Source organism: Girardinichthys multiradiatus, chromosome 1, assembly GCF_021462225.1.
Source record: "Girardinichthys multiradiatus isolate DD_20200921_A chromosome 1, DD_fGirMul_XY1, whole genome shotgun sequence".
Classification (NCBI taxonomy): Eukaryota; Metazoa; Chordata; class Actinopteri; order Cyprinodontiformes; family Goodeidae; genus Girardinichthys; species Girardinichthys multiradiatus.
Window position 1 is genome coordinate 35442218 of NC_061794.1, and position 20874 is coordinate 35463091.

Here is a 20874-nt window from a genome sequence, read left to right on the forward strand (position 1 = left end):
AAACACAAGCTGCTGTTATTTTACAAGGGGATAATATAATCACAACTTCACATCTGAGGATAACTTAAAAATCGTCCATTTTAACATCAGATGTATGCGTAGCAACTTCAAAAATCTGAAGGAATATTCTCACAACCACTCAACATTATTACAGTATCTGAATCTTGGATGAGAACAAAAGAGGGAACAAATTTCGAACTTAATGGCTATGAATTGCGATTTATGAACAGGGAGAACAAAGATGGAAGTGGAGTAGTGATTTATACAAACAAGTCATTGAACTTCCAAGGACTGGATAATATGTCGGTTGTGGTTGAAAATATATTTGAATGCATCACATTGTGCAGACATTTTTACAAAACAAATATGAACATAAGATGTTTATGTGGAACACCTGGGTCCAAAACAGAAATTTTCAATGACAGCTGGAGAATACATTCATTGGAATAACCCACAAGGTTTTGTTTGTATGTGGAGATTTTAACATCAACTTGAAAAATGCAAATAATGACAAACAAATGATTTCATAAACACAATACACAATTTAACTCTTTTTCCAATGACCACCAGACCCAGTAGAATCAATTCCAACTCAACGACTGTAATTGAGCTACACATTATATTATGAATAATTCAGTTGGTGGATCATTAATGAATAATAATTTGTAATATACCACAATAACTACAAGACTAATAAATCAAGAAAACAAAAAAGTATTTAAGAGAGTGAGAACAAACTCAACAAATAAATGAATTAAAAAGCAACTTAACATAACAGAACTGGCATACCATGTATCAATGCAACATTAATATAGCATTTAATTAATTTTTTGATATTTGTTGACATCAAAAAAGCTTTCGACACAAAAAAATTGCTATTAAGAAAGAAAAACTGGAATGTTTGGGATACAGTGGCCTAAATGTTATTTAAGTGGCAGACAACAGTATGTAAAACTGGTAGATGTTTGCTCTGAGTGTTTGGACATAGCTTGTGGGGTTCCACAGGAATCAGTACGGGGTCTTACGTCTTCATCATATATGTAGATGGCATATGCCAAATGTCTGAAATAGTGAAATTTTGAATTTGCCGATCACAAACATTTTCTATGTTGAATAGACCTTGGAACAACCATAACAGAATCTAATTGCAGAAATGATTACATTCAAGGGCTGCACGGTGGCGCAATTGGTAGCACTGTTCTCCCCATGCATGCGTGGGTTCTCTCCGGGTACTCCGGCTTCCTCCCCAGTCCAAAGACATGCCTGTTAGGTTAATTGGTCACTCTAAATTCCCCCTAGGTGTATGAGTGAGTGTGTGGATGGTTGTTTGTGTGTTGCCCTGTGATGGACTGGCGACTTGTCCAGGTTGTACCCCGCCTTTCGTCCGTAGACTGCTGGAGATAGGCACCAGCTTCCCCGCGACCCACTATGGAAGAAGCTGTAGAAAATGACTGACTGATTACATTAAAATAAAAGGTCGGTAGTGATAACGTGTCTTTAAATATGAACCAAGCACAAATAATGTTATTTGGAAACTGTAGATAAAACATAACACAAAGGCCGCTAGTGCCGCAAAAAAGAGAGGGAGCTAATGAGTTAAGATGTTTATATCAGCATCAAACACCCATCATCAGAGCAAAGAAGAAACTTTCACGCTTTTCTGTGTGGGATATACAGGTCCTTCTCAAAATATTAGCATATTGTGATAAAGTTCATTATTTTCCATAATGTAATGATGAAAATTTAACATTCATATATTTTAGATTCATTGCACACTAACTGAAATATTTCAGGTCTTTTATTGTCTTAATACGGATGATTTTGGCATACAGCTCATGAAAACCCCAAATTCCTATCTCACAAAATTAGCATATCATTAAAAGGGTCTCTAAATGAGCTATGAACCTAATCATCTGAATCAACGAGTTAACTCTAAACACCTGCAAAAGATTCCTGAGGCCTTTAAAACTCCCAGCCTGGTTCATCACTCAAAACCCCAATCATGGGTAAGACTGCCGACCTGACTGCTGTCCAGAAGGCCACTATTGACACCCTCAAGCAAGAGGGTAAGACACAGAAAGAAATTTCTAAACGAATAGGCTGTTCCCAGAGTGCTGTATCAAGGCACCTCAGTGGGAAGTCTGTGGGAAGCGCCTGACCTGGGCTACAGAGAAGCAGCACTGGACTGTTGCTCAGTGGTCCAAAGTACTTTTTCAGATGAAAGCAAATTCTGCATGTCATTTGGAAATCAAGGTGCCAGAGTCTGGAGGAAGACTGGGGAGAAGGAAATTCCAAAATGCCAGAAGTCCAGTGTCAAGTACCCACAGTCAGTGATGGTCTGGGGTGCCGTGTCAGCTGCTGGTGTTGGTCCACTGTGTTTTATCAAGGGCAGGGTCAATGCAGCTAGCTATCAGGAGATTTTGGAGCACTTCATGCTTCCATCTGCTGAAAAGCTTTATGGAGATGAAGATTTCATTTTTCAGCACGGCCTGGCACCTGCTCACAGTGCCAAAACCACTGGTAAATGGTTTACTGACCATGGTATCACTGTGCTCAATTGGCCTGCCAACTCTCCTGACCTGAACCCCATAGAGAATCTGTGGGATATTGTGAAGAGAACGTTGAGAGAGTCAAGACCCAACACTCTGGATGAGCTAAAGGCCGCTATCGAAGCATCCAGGGCCTCCATAAGACCTCAGCAGTGCCACAGGTTGATTGCCTCCATGCCACGCCGCATTGAAGCAGTCATTTCTGCAAAACGATTCCCGACCAAGTATTGAGTGCATAACTGTACATGATTATTGGAAGGTTGACGTTTTTGTATTAAAAACACTTTTCTTTTATTGGTCGGATGAAATATGCTAATTTTGTGAGATAGGAATTTTGGGTTTTCATGAGCTGTATGCCAAAATCATCCATATTAAGACAATAAAAGACCTGAAATATTTCAGTTAGTGTGCAATGAATCTAAAATATATGAATGTTAAATTTTCATCATGACATTATGGAAAATAATGAACTTTATCACAATATGCTAATATTTTGAGAAGGACCTGTAGATTTGGAGCAGTCTCAATGTGAAGCTCAAGCAATGACCAAACCTTTAACAGTTAAAATCAAGGTATAAAAAAATTATTATAAATGCATATCATACTTAAATCATTACTGTTTTTATACAGAAATATAAAGTAAAATATATTAGTGTATATGTAAATAATATTGAAACAGAATATATAAGTTGTAGCACGACTGTTATTTTCATGTAAACAGATCAGTGTCAAAATGTGTCCGGTAAATGGGTCACTACAGCCTCATATTTCTCCCCCTGAATATGTACCCGATTTTTATACGTCTTAGTTTTTATTCTTTTCAAAACTCTCTATATGATTACTACATATTCAAAAATATAAACACTGAAATGTTTAAACTTGCTTGAAATACATCAGTGTAATGAATCCATATTTGCGTTTGACTGAACTGAATTACTGAAATAAATTAACTTTTATGTTCTGATTTATTCAGATGCATCTGTACAAAAATGACAAAGAATTGTTTAAGCATTTCACATCTTTTATTTTTGCATTTTAGTTCTTCAACAATTTAATTGCACCCAGATCTACAATAGTTTGAAAACGTGCACAAAAAACTTGAGTTTCTTCATCCTGCAAAGAATAAAAAAAATAAAATCTGACCCAGGCAAAAAAGGATAGCAGGAAACTAGTGTTAATTCTATAGTTCTCCTTCTAGTTAATCATAATTTAATACTTCAGCTTAATATACCTATAAAGACCGTTATGTCTTTTAGTTTTGCCCCTTGTAGCAACCCCCATCCCTGCAGTTAAAAAAAATATTTTCTCTATTTAAAACAAATAGTTCAATGTTATAATCAACACCACCACTATGGTCTTAGTTATTTCTGAGAAAAGAAAAACATTTTCCTCACATTCCAGGCCCACTCCTGGTAATTAAGGTCCACAAACCTTTATCAAATCAATGCAATGCTCCAAATGTCCAGATTAACAAAATAAACGGATGGTAACACAGGAATGACACAAAACGATTACTGAGCAAGTTAGAGGTGAGACATGATATAGCTTAATAAGATCCTTTAACCCGCACTAAACAAGAGAGAAATCACCTTCAGACTTAAAAAGTGTTCTTTTTTTCCTGCATACATATTCAGCTCCTTATCACACACTAAAACCCGTTAGACCCACAATGCCTCATTCAGGAAGTACAGCTTCAAACAGCAAATGCCAAATATTAATGAAATCTACTTGTACAAGGAACTGTATTTTAAATAAAAATAAATAGATATTTAAAAAGAAGGGAAAGAACAGTCCATCTATTGTTATTTTTTTTTTTTTACATTTTCTAAGAAAAACCTTATTTATGCCTTTTCAGATTTTTCTAAAACATTATACTTACAGTTTATCAAGATCTTACAGATATACAGCAAAATAAGAGGGAAAAAAATACAACAGAAGAAGATCTTTGAAACTTATATGCAAACAGAATTTAAAAACTTAATAAATAAATAAAATATCAATAGCATGATCGTGTAATTACAACTGAAGTAAATGTCTAACCAATGCAGGAGAAAGCTGTCAATTTATAGTACTTGGTTTTTGCATTAAGTTCAATAAGGGACCTCTTGGTAAAAAGTCGGGGCAGGGGTTAAAGTAAATGCTGATGAAGATCCTCCATGTCAGTTGGCTGCGAGGCCAGTAGCTTCAGAAGAAAGCCTGAAAACAAGGAAAGACATTTTAAACCAACTAGATTACTAAAAATACAAGAAAATGGGAGGAATGCTTTTATTGTTTCTCCATCTGGTATGTAGTAATAACTCTGATGATAGGTTAGTGAAAGTCCAGTGAACTGTTTTAGTTTTACATGATTTGTCTGATGATCAGTTAAAAAAGAAACCTATGCATGAGTAAAATGCTAAGCATGATGCCTAAAAAGAGCAGAGCTTTGGTATCTGATCTGTGGATCAAGGGAAAGTTAAATAAACAAATATTTTTATATAAACTTTTTTTCTAGACATCCTCATACAAATGGGACATCTAATAACGGGGTTCTAACAATTTATTGTTATCGAATGCTATACGTTCAGACTTCAATTTTTTTCTTGTCGTCTTTCTAACATTTTTATAAAACTTAAGTGTGAAAATGCAATTTCAGAAACCATAAAACACAATCTATAACAAACTGCATTATTTCATACTATATAACTTTTAAAGCACTGTTTGTGATCTGTGCTAAGACTTTAGAAAAATTGATTCTCTTTCAAAATTAAATACCTTTTAAAACGTTTTTGTCTTTATTCCAAATTTTCTGGCCCTCATTATAACATTCAGAAAATATGATTACAGAACTTGCTTAAAATTCCACAAATCAAGAAGTAAAAAGGCTTCTGGTTCAGCGTAGTATTACACAGGTTTTACACAAGTACTGTTTGTGATTCGTTTCTTTGTAAAGATTTATCATAAGTATTTCCAGTATTTGGAATCTAACCAAAACCCAGCCTAAGAGCCTCTGGTCCAATTTAAAATTTGAGGGTAAAAGCTGAGAAAATGTCCTTTATTTTTCAATATATTTATTTTATGGGTGTCATCTGTCAGTTTTCTGTAAGTGAATGCAAAACTCAAACCAATCACTAAAATTAGAAAAACGAAATTACTAAAAACAAACTTTAAAAAAAGTGTCGCAAAAAGTCACAAATTAGAAACGGAATGTCATTAAATATAAATCGATGTATACATTTATTAGAAATTCAGATTTTCATATTTTAGGTAATTGACGATGGAAAACGTCTGGAAAGCCTTAATTATTTCCCAGCCTTATTCAAAAATGTGAAATGATAAAACCCTAATTTCCCACACTTTTGTGGATTGTGCAGAAGTTTCACAGCTGGCATGAATGTCATCACTGCCAGAGGACTGGTTGGATGCCAAGTACCAACTAGGACTCTATATCTTTTTGGAAACCACTGGGAGACTGTTTAGGCATGTCTCGAATGATGAAAGCTTTACCGTAAACTAGGTCAGCCTATTACTGGAGTATCAGAAGATGTATACCAGCCACAGATCTGTCTCATTCATGATTCGTTTTATGATTTATTTTTTATCCTGACATTTATCCTGAGACTAAAATATTGTCAAAAATGATTGCAATGATATTGCATAATGAAAACGCCTACCACAGTTAATACAGAAATTGATGGCAGTACACTAGAGCCTGTAGCTACAGCGTCGCTAAAGGCAAAGGACAGTGAAGCAGTAGCTGCACCAAAACAGAAAGGTCAGAAGTGTGAATCCAAACTTTCAGATTCAAAGTAACAGTTAAGCAACAACTCCTGTTGAAACCTAATAAACACAGATTAATGGTAATAAAAAAACAAACAAAAAAATGCCTTCTTGCTGCAGTGTCAGACGTAGCTTACCGAGCATTGATCAGGTACTCAGCCAGGCTGATGCTAGCATGGGAACCGGTGATGGTGACCTGTCTGTCAGTGGAGCCCTCCACTGGGTTGGCAATTTTTATCTGGGCCCCTGACATCTGACGAATCTCATTGATCTTTGCACCCTGACGGCCTATGATGCAGCCGATGAGCTGGGAAAGGAGAGGGGGAAAATGTAATCTAATTTAACCAAGGGAATGTTTTTTTCTTCCAAAGAAAATTATGTATTAGTAATTCATGGAGTTCTTTAAAAATGTTTATCTGCAGAAAATAAGCACAGTGGGTACAAGCAACTTACATCGTTTGGAATGGTCAGTTCATGAGAGCCGGTTTGTGCAGAGGCATCCATCCCAGCTTTAAGGAGAAAATGAAAGCTGAATGAGAGGAAAAGCAAGAAATACAAGTTGAAAACACTCTGCACCAGCAGATCCACCTACCCTGGAAGCCCTGGTTGCCGTGTGCAATGGGGAAGGGGCTCTGCTGCATGGCCAGCTGGTGAAGTTTGGTGAGCTGTTAAAACAATTGGGGAAAAATACAAAATAAAGTTAGTAAAAAACTATTTGTAATCCTTGTCTGAAATGTTGCAATTCCCCTGTATGTACTTAAACATGGCAATGAGCAGAAATTGTGAAATGAATGCATGAAGTCCAGTTCTAAAAAAAAAAACTGAGGTTTTTATTCCATCATGTTAGAACTTACAATATCTTGCAAAAGCATTCAGGTCCCTTAAACTTTTTCATGTTTTGTTATGTCACAACCAAAAGGCTCAGTGTATTTCATTTGGATTTTAGATGACAGGCCAACAAAAAGTAGTTCATAGCTGTGAAAACATGTGCTGTGGATTTTTGTTCATCCTTTTTCTTTCAAAAGTCACCTAGTTAGTAGATACAGTGCAACTGCGTGCATCTTAATTTCAGTGCAAATACAGCTGATCTGTAAGGGGTAAGAGGTTTCAGTTAATTAAGCAACATGATGAACAAAGAACACACCAGACAGGTCAGGAGTAAAACTGAGACGAAATTTAAAGCAGAGTTGGATTGTCTCCTTGAGCACTACTCAATGGCATGACTACAAATCTACCACAACGTCACTGTCCACCTAAACGGACAGGCCAGGCAAGCATTAATCAGAGAAGCAGTCAAGGGTCCCATGGTAACTCTGGAGGAGCTGCAGAGATCCACACCTCATGTGGAAGAATCCATCAACAGGACAACTACTTATGCACTGAACAAATCTGGTCTTATTGCAAAAGTGTCAAGGAAAAAACTAATACTGCACATCACCCTGAATACACCATCCGCACTTTGAAGCATTTTGGTGGCAGCATCATGGTGTGGGCTTTTCTTGAGCTGAGTCAGAAAAACCTCTAGGAGGGTGCAAAAGACTTTTGAATGGGGTTCACCTTCCAGGCCAGAGCCAGAGTGATAATTAAATGGTTTGAATCAAAGCATGTCTTTGTGTTAGAATGGCCTAGTCAAAGTCCAGACCTAAATCCATCAGAGAGTCTGCAGCAAGGGTACATTGATAATCACAGACACTTTCCATCCAATCTGTGTTTGAGTAACTTCGCAAAGAAGGAAAAGCAACAATCTAAATATCTCGATGTGCAAACATTTTTATTTCCCTATTCTTAATTCTTATATTCTTCTGCATGTTGGTCTTTCACATAAAATCTCCCCCCAGAAAATTACTTTGGGGTTTAAAACATGACTAAATGTGGAAAACTTGGAGGGTAAGAACACGTTTGCAGGGCAGTGTATATGAAGGTGTAGATCCAGAAGGGGTGGCAAAAAGAAATGGAATAGGAGGGTGGCATGGCTTCCCAGGACCAAAGTTTTAAAATACATTGGATCACTTACAGAGGGCCCTTCACTTACATCAGGCTGTGGAATGGCGTGCTGCCCTTGGACAGCGTATGCCTGCAAGGAGAGAACAGCAGTTAGGAGGGAGTGGCATTGTGACACAGCGTACATATCCATCAGTGCTCTGTCCTTGGTGTACTACGAGAACAGAGCCAGGCCTGCCACACCCAGGAGCCACTAAGGGGGGCGAACGTGTGTGTAGCTAAACTTCTCTAACAAGGAATAATCATTAAAAAAATTGTTTACCTGACCACCTGCAAAGATGACAGGAGAGCCTGAGGGTTTGGGCCTGTATGGGATGGTCACTCCTTTTGGTGGAGACTAAGAAAGAAGAAACATCTCTTGACTTCTGAAGAGGCATTCAGCATTAAGAGCATCAATCTGGATTATTCACAATTTATACCTCCAGCATCACAACGCAGATCTGCTTGACACACTCGATGATGGACTGTGGGGTCCCTGCAATGGTGATGGCACGTTCTGTTGAGTTGGGCAGCATGTCCCCTGCTACTTGTACCTGAGCTCCTGCCGACTACAGGAAAACAAGTCCGCTAACCAGTTAGGAGACATCCTGGACAAGAAGCATAAGAAGCGTTTTACATGAGGACAGGACAGGATGAAGGAAAACCAACCTCTCTGATTTCTTTGATCTTACAGCCACCCTTGCCGATCAGCGAGCCACACTGGCTGGCAGGCACAACGAGGCGCATCGTGACTGGTGGTTTGCTGGTGGCCGTGCTGTTAGTCATCGAGGTGCTGATGTCCTGCAGGTAAAGCGGCACAACACAATTTGGAAAATATCAGAGGTCTTCCAAGTTTCCTTGAATTATAGCGACTATGTGTTTTAGGCCTTTACTTCTGCAAATTTTGTACTTTTAACTATTCAAATATCAAAACGTTCAGCTTTTTCGGTTCATCATCATTACGACTTCTACTATTTATAAACAGCTTTAAACCATTTAGCTCACCCCGGTCCCTGGGCATTTTATTTTTTTTGCTTTCATTTCATTTTTGCATAGGTTTGGCTGTGTTGATGCAAATAACAGAATTTGGTCAGGTTGTGTATTTTATGTATGCTTCAGATTTTTTAAATATAATTTACCAGCGATATCAAAGTACGGTTTAAGTTTACTTAAGATTTAGGTCAAATTTCTTTTTCCAATTAGAAGCTGATGACATCACTCCCTCTGCTATCCGTGTGAATTTCAGTTTTTGCAAACATGTTCTTACCTTCACGACTTAACATAATTTATACACCAAAATGAAGGGAAGATTTTTCAATAATTTTGCAAACCTGTAAGGATTCCTGCTTCATCTAATCGTTTTCAATCAACTTGAAGTCTTCTAGCTTACAGCAATTACACAACATTTAATAGGTAAATGTTAATTTTTCTAGTTTTGTAAGGATGCAGTGAGCAATTCTAACCTCCTCCAGTTTCTCAATGATCATAGAGAAGGCTTTAAAAATGGAGGTGGTGGGTCCTGCGAGGGTTATGATCCTCTCTGGACAGTTCCCCTCCGAGATGTTGATGCGAGCACCACTCTGCAGACAGAAATGTAAAACACAAATATAAATCTGTTAGCTTCATTATGTCCGGAAGAACTGCAAAGTGGTAATGAACATGTTTCATCTTGTCTGGGAACAGTAAAGTTTTTACCTCCTCTCTCATCTTCTTCACTGACTCGCCTTTCTGTGGAGAAACAACAGATATGCAATATTTACAAAACACATACTGAGACCAGAAGCAGATAGCATCTTTCTAACAGTAGAAACAGCTTACCTTGCCGATTATGCTTCCAACCTCCTGCAAAAATGGAAAAATAAATAAATAAATAAAAATCAACGTTAGCAGATCTGCATTTTTCACGTGGCGCCAGATTATCACTCCCATCATGTGAGGCAGTCAGTTTCTCTAAACCCACAACAATCTAGCTTAACAGACCATGCAAAGAGTAGTATGTACACTACAAAGCTTAAAGACATAAAGAAAACTCTGTAAAGTTCTCACTTTCTAAAACTAATTTAAAAAAAATACCTAAGAGAATATTAGCTTTAAAAGATATTTAAAACATTAACTGCTCTCAAGTGACATTAGTTTAGATGTGCACTTCAAGAACAGCATGTATATAATTTTTTTTTTTTGAAAAACATGGGAGTTTTTTTGGAGAAAGAAAAGCAGACTGGAGATTAAGCCAATTTATTCCTTCAAATAAAGTGAAGCATCACGTTCGCTCAGACTCTCAAATCGAGAGTAGCGCCTGACTACTTGTGTAGGAGTCCTCGCAGCCCTTCTGTCAGGCCCACCTGTTCCTTCCCTCCCACAGCACGAGGGAAAGGGCATTGAGGCCCGTACTTCCTCTGTGCACAAGAGATCAATATGTAGGGTGGGAGCCCTGCCGTAGCCTTTTCTCGCCTGCTTTTACAGTGCAAGAAGGGCTACAGTTAAAAACAGCAACTTTAACTGCAAACTGTTACTTCACCAAGATCAATAAAACTGAATATAAAACATTATTAAAATGTTCAATTATTTTAGATATTATTTCTAGGATTCCAATACATTGTTCACATGAAAATTGAAAACTCTTCCAATTTGAGTTTCAAGTTTTTAAAGTACAATAACAGGTCTCTAATATAACACTCATAGTTCTACAGAGGGTTGGCTTTAAATACAGAATCTCCAAAGATTAATGAGGTGGATGGATTAAGACAATGGGGCATGTAATAACGTCTACATACTTATTCAGACGCTGCCATAAATGCACAACAGGAACAGCCGGTTTTATATTTGTTGCTGCACAATCATCCTCCTTTGAAGTCAGCGTGAAGTCAAAGCTTGTAGTTCAGATTAAAATAATGCACCTGCTGTTCCTTATCAAACAGCATAAGGAAACAACTAGAGGAAGGATTTCCACTTAAATCTTTTTCTAGAGTTAGGCCCAAATTATGGTTTGGGTCTTGGTGTATTTCTCGCCAATTTATGACAACATATTCCCTTCAAACTTTTATTTTGTGCTCATATAAAAAAGCTGAAATGTCACGTTTAGGTCAGCTGGCTCCAAAAGGTGACATAATATGTCCCCTGATTAAAAACCGAAATAACGCCTACCGGTGGGCATTATGACTTGGAAACATAAAATCATGCCCTTTACATTACACTGAGCAAAATATTGGAATTTACTTTAAATTGAAGGATTTTGGAGGTTGTCAAAATGAGTGCAATATTTGCCCCTGGTGGGCATAAAGTGATCCGCTGTGCAAACAAAGATTGTGAGGAAGATGCCTCAGTTTCATACACAAAAAGTTTAGTTCCAAGCCACCACAACTACACAGGTGCAAAATGCCATGGGGGAGAAGATCACTCGCCAGCAACCCTGGTCAGACTATGGAGTGGATGCAGTCACACCAGGAGCCTCAAAAATCCATACTTTTTCTGACCTAGGGATGGCTGGATGGAGATGGATGGACGGAAGGAGACATTGTTGGATAGAAGAAGGGGTTGCTGGATGTAGGGAGGGATTATTAGCAGAGATGATGAGAGATTGTCAAACAGACAGAGGCAGGGATAGATGGATGTATAGAGGGGTGAACAGACTGATACATAGAAGGAGGAATTGTTGGATCGATGGAGGGACAGACAGATAGGTAAACAGACTGACAGATGCATAGAAGAATTGTAGGACAGACAGATTAGTGGATGGATGAATTTATACCAAACTTCCATGTGTAAGTTTCATTAATAATAAAACATGAGAAAAGGCACATTGTCAATGGCAACTAATTTTTAATTCACACACTTAAGTGGAATTTGGGAGAGAGAATACATTCTGGATATAGAAATATTTTCTTTCACCATACTTATCCAGAGCTGGAAGATATTTATATTAAAATCCATACTTTTTCCCTCCATTTATGGCTGCAAGAATCCTTTCTCACTCACCTTCCCATGCATGAGTAACCTGATGGTTAAGGTGACATTAAGTCCTCCTTCAACCAGACTGGAGTCCATTGCTGCAGTTCAGTCCACACACTACACTGGCCAACAAAGTAGGTTTTTGGTGACTTGCTGAAAGTCTACAAAGGGGATGAAAATGATCACGTTAGAGAGAAATATGGTTACTGGGACACAGTAATAACACCTCAGAGTCAAGTCTTGGTTGCTAGAAAGCTGCTGTTACAGCAGATCATTTGAGTGATACAAGCAGTTCACGTTTTTGCAGGCGAGTGTGCCACTTTGGAAGAATGAGACGTTCTAGTGTAGCAATTCATGTTGGACTAGCCGGAGTCCACTGATTCTCACTGACACAATGACCCACTGTGTCCCTGGGGCCGTGTCTATTTCCTGACACTAAGCAGCTGTGGCAATCTAACTTTTTAATTTTCTATCATCTACGTATTTGCTGACTGAACCCTTTAACACATCACAGCACCTAACTATGGAGAGCGAACATGGATGAAACGCAGAGAGCTGGATACATAACGTAAATATCGCAATTCCTATTTTGAGAAAAGGCATCACGGACAAATTGGTTTGGGAAAGCTAAATTAGCGCCGAAGCGGATTCTTCCCCAACTTCCCAAAATATCTTCCTTGGTTGCACCAAAATTAAGCTAAATGAATAAATTAATTAAATCCTTACATGCTAACATACTCTGAAAGAGTAGTAGGTCTCCACTAACACATAGGCAGCCATCAAGTTAAAAACAGGTAGGTAATTTTCCATTCACAGCACGCTAGCATTAGCATCCTCCGATCCAGGAAATAGCCGTACCCGCGGCCTACGGATCTCTCTGAGTTATCCCAGTCCTTCACTCCGGGAGGAAAAAAACACGCTCACAAAGATTGAATTCTGGAAGTCTTACCCGAACCGTCCTTTGAAGTGTGTCCAGGGGGTGGATAGGGTGGCAAGGGTGGAAGGGGAGAGGTTCGGGAGGGAGTTTTAAAAGGACCCGGGGAAGAGGGAAGAGACGCCGCTGTTTGATCGGACTCCACTCTTCTCTTCTGCTTCGCACAAAAGACAAAACAACTTTGACCCCGTCCCCGTCCCGCCCCTCCGCTGGGTCACCCCCGCCCACCGAGGGACCACGCCCATCGCCTATGGTGGGGTAAATGGAACAACTAATCAGACTAACATTGCTGCTTGCCATTGTTTGCCAGAGAATATGAGGTGGTTGATGTTATTAACTCCACATCGCTAATAATGTATGTATGGGCCGGTAATGTTATTCGGACTCATTAATATAAATGACTGATATGACTCCAAACCAAAAGAAATCTTTAAGATTATATACATATATATATTTATATATACATTTTTATAGTATATATACAGTAGTATATATACAGTGATGTGAAAAAATAAATCATGAATAACCTTTCATTGGCCACTTTTTTCTTGAAAGCTGAGTATACTTTATTACACCTAAGCTTAAATATTGCCAAACTCTTGAAATCCAGAAATCCCTTTTTAGAACCTATCTGACAACATGAAGTACGCTGAAAGGACAAAAAAAAGTGACACAATCATGCCCTAATCTTATTAAACTCGAGAACAGATGGGAGTCGATGACATCTATCAGTCTTGAAATGGTTACAGAGTAATTTTTACTGCTTTGGGACTCCTGTGAATCACAGTGAGAGCCCTTATACACAAATGTAAAAATCACGATACAGTGGTGAACCAACGCAGAAGTGGATAAAATACCAAAAACAAAAAAGAAATGAACCCCCCCTCCCACAAAAAAAACACCCACAAAGGCACAATGGTCCCCAAGACTTTACGTTACATGGTGGAGGAAGTGTAATGATTTGGGGCTGCTTTTCCACTTCAGGACTTGATGACTTGATTTTATTGATGGAACCATACACAAACAACTTCATATTTTTTATTTATTGATGTATATCAGATATATATATATATATATATATATATATATATATATATTTTTATGAAAAGAATACCATACGTAAAGTCATAGGTAATAAATGTAAAGTAATAGTCTTATCACAGAGAACCAGTGTAGTCATTGCTTCAAATTCAGATTAAAAAACAATTTTCCTCTTATCTAGCTTTCCTCTAGCAGTTTGTGACCCAAGAGGGACACTACATGTTCCTCATAGGTAATTGTTAATTGCCACATGGAAACAATAAGCATTTGTTTGGCCACATCTCTCAACCCAAATTACCCACATTGTGTGTATTTTAAATGGTGACAGACCTGGAGGTTATGCTGCCCCTGCTACACTTTTACTGCATTTGTACATGAATCCAGCAGATGGCTCAATAACACTGTGAGAGGTTGTGCTAAGACAGTCTTTGCTCAGTGTGGTCCTTCCTAGGGAAATAAGGAAAAGTACAATATGTTATAACTGATGTGAATAATAATAGTGATAAATTAGAGGACTAAAAAACAAAATATGACAGACATAAAAAGTCCATCAACAAAGAAAGGAAAATGAGTCCTAAGGATACTTTATCAAATTAATCATATCCCAAAATTCTAATTATTAATTAAAATTAAAAGAGGAACTAGCAACTCAATGTTTTACTCATAAAGCAGCACGTCTTTAATTACTTCCTAACTTATACAGACAATATTTACGTTTCTTTTCTTTTAAACATATCAGGGCTGATGACTGTGCCTATTTGATAAGTTGGCCCGCCATGTTATCTGCAACGTTATTGTTGATCTTTTATTTGTCAGTGTTATCATGTGTTTCTTTTAAATCTGAATTTATATGATCAAAACATATCAATGTACAAAATAAAATTTAGGAAAAGCTTTCAGTGATTGATGTTTTGAGGCCTGCCAGTCAAAGAGATCAAGGGTAGTTTCACAGCTGTGCATTGTGACGATGAAACTGCAGTCTGCTTGAACCTGTGCCCATGTTCATTAATCTGATGCCCATCAGGGCATCCCCATTTGAAAGTCGAAGGGTACAATGGCCTTCTACCGTCAGTAACCAATCCTTAATAGACCTCTGAAAGCTTAATATTCCATAAACCAAATCTCAAACAGATATGATGTCCTTGACACTGGGGTTTATGCGCTGTTATTTCTCTAGTGTGTATGGCTCATAAATCTGAGCTCAGCTCCACTGATGGCAGTTTGTTTCAGCACTTCCTGTGTCTTTATTCTCTTCTATCAAACATGAATTTAGGCAGGAGATATGGGAGCTTGCTTTATAAGCCATCTGCAGTGTTGCTGCCTGCATGTTTACAGATTCACAAAGCATACATTGTGTTTTATTTCAAATTTCTTAAAACAAAACAACAGCTGAGCAAGTTTACTGTAAGGTTTAACATGCTCTACCCCAGCATCGCTCGTGGAAAATGCTATTTGGTTTTCTGGAAATGTGAATCTGCTGAAAGTACCAAAAGTACCAATTGGGCTTTTGTCCCTAACGAAAGAAGTTTAATTAGAGCAAGTCTTTGATGTGAAGCACAGTCACTGGATGGTGCAGAAGAGAGGAGGTGCAAGCTCTTCAGCTTTACCAATCTGCATGTTCACCTTTTCCTCTATTCCTCTATTCTTCTATTAAGCAGTTGCTTATGCAATCATCTGCTAAATTCTATCTCATGATGATTTCCCCCACTTTCCCGTAACATACTACTTTCTAATTTTTTTAAAGCTCTGTTATTCGCAGTTTCTCTCTCACACGTTCATCAAACACACCCACTGTCCCTCACATTCGCTCTCTCTTTGTTCTTTCCTCCATTCATGAGTGGTCATTGATTACCATTCATGAGCTGTATGACAATATGCCAATTTCCCACCTAACATGCCCCTGTCGGCTGCCCCTCAACTCCCACTAACTCAGTATAATACAGGCGGACTTAACTAGGATGGAAGGTTCACATGGCTTTTTGTCTGGATTCACTTTACTGTTATAGTAAAATAGATAATAAAGAATATAAATATAGTATAAATAAGGAACATAAAAGATTAGATGCATACATTTGTCCAAAGATGAATAAGTAAGGGAATTATTATAAATATTGTTATTGTGTCCACGGTGATCAACACCTCAGTGTAGGGGTTTGCTTTGGAGCCAAATGTGGTTTTGTAGCCACTTTGCAGTTGATCCCGGTAACTTTGACCTGAAAGAAATAGGAAAGGAAGTTTTACTGTCCATTGTTATGCAATATGTGCATGGAGGAGAACTCTGTTCTATATCCTACATCTGCTGTGTTTATTCCTGGCATACTGTAGCTTCCTAAAGTCTCATAAAGCCCACCAGAAAACAAATGTTTTCAACACAATTGAGACAATATACTCAGAAAAAAACTTCAGCAAAAATATGCCGTTTTGCAAACCTGTAATATTGTAAGTCATTGGATTTTGATGCATAAAAATGTTGTAATCCTGGGGGGTTTGGGTTTTGGTTTTCAGTTGTGTTTTGATCACGTCTGAGTTTTTTATTATTGTTTTAAAGGTCTTACCCTACAGAGTTTAGTTCTCTGTGTTCATTATTGCTAGAAAGGAGTTGCTATATAGGTTTGTTGCTTTCTGTTTAGTTCCTTAGTTTATTCTTGTGTTTTGTTCTCTGTGGATTAGGATTGATTTCTCTTAGATCAGTGTTAGTATTTCCCCCTTTGTAGTTTCTTTGTGTCTAGTTCAGCTTCCTTTGTGTTAATTATTTACCTTCTCTCAGTCTGCCTATTTTCTCTCTCATACAGCTGTTTCTAACCTCCTGATTAACTCACCTGCTTTCAATGTCATTCTCCACTCCCACCCTAACCCCCGGTATACAGGTGTTGGTCATAAAATTAGAATATCATGAAATATTGATTTATTTCAGTAATTCCTATTAAAAAGTGAAACTTGTATATTATAGTCATTCATTACACACAGACTGATATATTTCAAATGTTTAGTTCTTTTAATTTTGATGACTATAACTGACAACTAATGAAAACCCAAAATTTCAGAAAATTTGAATATTGTGAAAAGGTTCAATATTGAAGACACCAGGTGCCACACTCTAATCAGCTAATTAACTCAAAACACCTGCAAAGCCTTTTAAATTGTCTCTCTGTCTAGTTCTGTAGGCTACACAATCATGGGGAAGACTGCTGACTTGACAGTTGTCCAAAAGACGACCATTGACTCCTTGCACAAGGAGGGCAAGACACAAAAGGTCATTGCTAAAGAGGGCTGGCTGTTCACAGAACTCTGTGTCCAAGCACATTAATAGAGCGGCGACGGGAAGGAAAGGATGTGGTAGAAAAAAGTAATAGGGAGAGGATTGCGAAACAAAACCATTCAAAAATGTGGAGGAGATTCACAAAGAGTGGACTGCAGCTGTAGTCAGTGCTTCAAGAATCACCACACACAGACGTATTCAAGACATGGGTTTCAGCTGTCGCATTCCTTGTGTCAAGCCACTCTTGAACAAGAGACAGCATCAGAAGCGTCTTGCCTGGGCTAAAGACAAAATGGACTGGGCTGCTGCTGAATGGTCCAAAGTCATGTTCTCTGATGAAAGTAAAGTTTGCATTTTCTTTGGAAATCAAGGTCCCAGAGTCTGGAGGAAGAGAGGAGAGGCACAGAATCCACGTTGCTTGAGGTCCAGTGTAAAGGTTCCACAGTCAGTGATGGTTTGGGGTGCCATGTCATCTGTTGGTGTTGGTCCACTGTTTTTTCTTAGGTCCAAGGTCAATGCAGCCATCTACCAGGAGGTTTTAGAGCACTTCATGCTTCCTGCTGTTGACCAACTATATGGAGATGAAGATTTTATTTTCCAACAGGACTTGGCACCTGCACACAGTGCCAAAGCTACCAGTACCCGGTTTAAGGACCATGGTATCAGTGTTCTTAATTGGCCAGCACACTTGCCTGACCTTGACCCCACAGAAAATCTATAGGGTATTGTGAAGAGGAAGATACAATGCGCCAGATCCAATAAATCAGAAGAGCTGAAGGCCACTATCAGAGCAACCTGGGCTCTCACGACACCTGAGCAGTGCCACAGACTGATCGACTCCATGCCACGCACCATTGCTGCAGTAATCCAGATAAAAGGATTTTATCTTTTTTTGTAATCGTCTTAATATTCTAATTTTCTGAGATGCTGAATTTGGGGGTTGCATTACTTGTCAGTTATAATAATCAAAATAAAAAAAATAAACATTTGAAATATATCAGTCTGTGTGTAATGAATGAATATAATATACAAGTTTCACTTTTTGAATGGAATTACTGAAATAAATACATTTTTTTATGAAATTCTAATTTTATGACCAGCACCTGTATTCAATTCAATTCAGATTATTTATATAGCGCCTATTCACAACACATGTTGTCTCAAGGCACTTCACAACAGTCAGGTGCATACATTCCAATTAATCCTAACCATTGAACAGTGCAGTCAGAGTTAGTGATTTATTCAAATTGGATAAAACGTTTTCCTGTCTAAGGAAACCCAGCAGATTGCATCCAGTCAGTGACTGTATATGCTCACTGGTTGTCATTGCTTTTTGCTTGTTCCTTCTGTTACATTCTCTGTGCTCTTTGACCTTTTAAATAAAGACCACAGAACTACTCAAAGTGGATAGGTTGCACATTTAACTGTTAAGGCTATATTTCTAGCCACAGTACATGATTTCTACAGTTGATATGCTTTTTAGTAGAATTTGCACACATTTACTGTTACAAATGTGGTCAGCTGTGAAATGTTTGAAACTAATGTAAATTATTTAATATTACAGTGAGAAACCTAATGATACTCTTGAATCCATAAAAGCAATTATTGAAATAGACATCACTTAGCAAAAAATAAGTTATTCCAAAAACAAAACCTCTTGCACAGAGATGGAAAACACAAGCATTAAAGACAAACCCTCACCACAATAACATCAACATTTTGTTTAATTTAACAAACGGACCTCTCCTCTTTTAAAAAAATCTGGAATACATTAAACATACTATTTGCTTTTTCTGCCATTCAGGGAAGACAAAGGTTGGAATTAATGTCATCAGAACTCTGGGCAAGATGTACAGATCTGTAAACTCTCAAAAATAGAGATGCAGGGTTGCACAGCGGGACTGAGTTGTCCCAACAGGGGTGTGAACAGATCCAAACGCCTGCGCTTGTGTGGTGATTGCAACGTCACTATCTTGCCACAGCCACAGTTAGATGGCCCTGCGGGGTAACAGCGAGAGATGACACGTGCCTGCGTAAACTGTCCATTCAGGAAGCAGAAAGATGTGGAGTGGCTGTGACTCCCCACTCTTATTTTCGGAGGATCTTCCACAAATAGGTTTCCCCCACAGAGACAAATAATTGGCGTGATATCTCCGGGGCATGAGCAGTTTGCAGTTTTATGCCAGCCCTCTACAGGAAGAGCCCCATCATGCATGGTGATGGGCAAAATTTCCTTGAAATAAGGTAAAGGGGTTTAGGTGATACATAACTTGCACAATGATAACAGATGAATAACCTTTGTATTGAAAGATTATAAAGCTTTAATAGATGTGGGATCAGGTGCAGTGCTGGATCTTCCTTTCAAAACAGAAGTCAAAATTCATCCGTTCGGTTTGACCTGGAGTTAGTTGACCTGAATTACTATTGTTAATTCACAAGGTATTGTATATGTGTCCTTAATTGCTTATTTAAAGCGTCCTACACAAATACTGGCAATATCTGTACAAAGTCTTAAAATAAATTGTTAGGCAGACTTGTTGACCCCTACTTGCTTCCAACAGTAAGCTGTGGAGAGTTTTAATGTCCCTGATAATCCTTCACATTGTGGGTAGTGGCAACATACGCTTTGCTCTTTGTCTAACCATGTTTATTTCAGTTTTAGTAGTATTGAACCTATTAATTATTGCTCTGGTTGTACATATGAACAAGTTTAGGTATGTAGCTGTGTTTTTTTGTTGTTGTTGTCATGTTTTCACTTATACGGGTCAACACACATCTGCCCCACTTGATTGACGTTTAACAAATCTACACCAGCGATGCCAATAAATGTAGCGAGTATTGTAGTTGATAGCATTAGTTTACATCATGTTGGTTTGGATGTAGAAGTTCTGTGTTTTTTAGTGCTTTCTTGTGTTTAGTTGTAATTTCACCAATCCCTTTGTTTAACTGTCTGTTTAGATTAGGTATTTTCTTCTGTGTTCCAATAGTTGTATTTTCCAGCCTCCCTCTGTGCCTCATCCATGCTCTCTGACGGCTGCGCCTCAATCAGATAATTAGTCTTGCTTGTTCCTTGTACCAGTAGTTACTCCCTCCTCTGTATGTATACTCCCCAAGTTTTTTAAGTCATTGTCAGATCCTCTAATGACCCTGTAGATGGCAAAGATTCCTAAGTCATCTTATTTCTATTAAACATCCACTTAGATATGACCTTACCTACCTCCTGGCTGTATTTGGGTCCCATTGAGAAACAAAATATGGCAGTTTGAGTTTCTTTGTAGATTAAAAATACAATTGGCATACAACTTTAGTTCTCACACTCTGCTCACTGAGATAAAAAATATTTGTTTAACTGCTTAATGCACTTTTGCAGTTGGGGTGCACGGCGACCCAGTTGGTAGCACTGT

General features: G+C 38.2%; 1 protein-coding gene across 2 annotated transcripts; it reads right to left on the bottom strand.

The window, feature by feature from the left end:
• Positions 1 to 3552: 3552 nt before the first annotated feature.
• LOC124872702 (poly(rC)-binding protein 2-like) lies at positions 3553 to 13343 on the bottom strand. 2 transcript variants are annotated; one of them, XM_047372989.1, is made up of 13 exons: positions 13186 to 13343; positions 12264 to 12397; positions 10107 to 10130; positions 9984 to 10016; positions 9752 to 9868; positions 8958 to 9089; positions 8729 to 8857; positions 8572 to 8646; positions 8341 to 8382; positions 6901 to 6973; positions 6762 to 6817; positions 6446 to 6615; positions 3553 to 4745 (listed from the first exon to the last, which is right to left on the bottom strand). In XM_047372989.1, exons 2-13 carry the CDS (start codon positions 12330 to 12332, stop codon positions 4709 to 4711), a joined length of 957 nt encoding a protein of 318 aa, XP_047228945.1. In that variant the 5' UTR covers positions 12333 to 12397; positions 13186 to 13343; the 3' UTR covers positions 3553 to 4708. The 2 variants fall into 2 exon arrangements, with proteins under 2 accessions (XP_047228945.1, XP_047228935.1); XM_047372979.1 differs by having other exon boundaries at positions 8323 to 8382.
• Positions 13344 to 20874: the final 7531 nt, after the last annotated feature.

Coding starts and splice junctions, on each gene's coding strand:
- LOC124872702 (XM_047372979.1), bottom strand. CDS start 12,332: ATGGACTCCAGTCTGGTTGAAGGAGGACTTAATGTCACCTTAACCATC. Junction 10,017..10,106: donor TTGGAAGCATAATCGGCAAG/GTAAGCTGTTTC, acceptor GTTTCTCCACAG/AAAGGCGAGTCAGTGAAGAA. Junction 4,746..6,445: donor GAGTACCTGATCAATGCTCG/GTAAGCTACGTC, acceptor CCTTGTTTTCAG/GCTTTCTTCTGAAGCTACTG.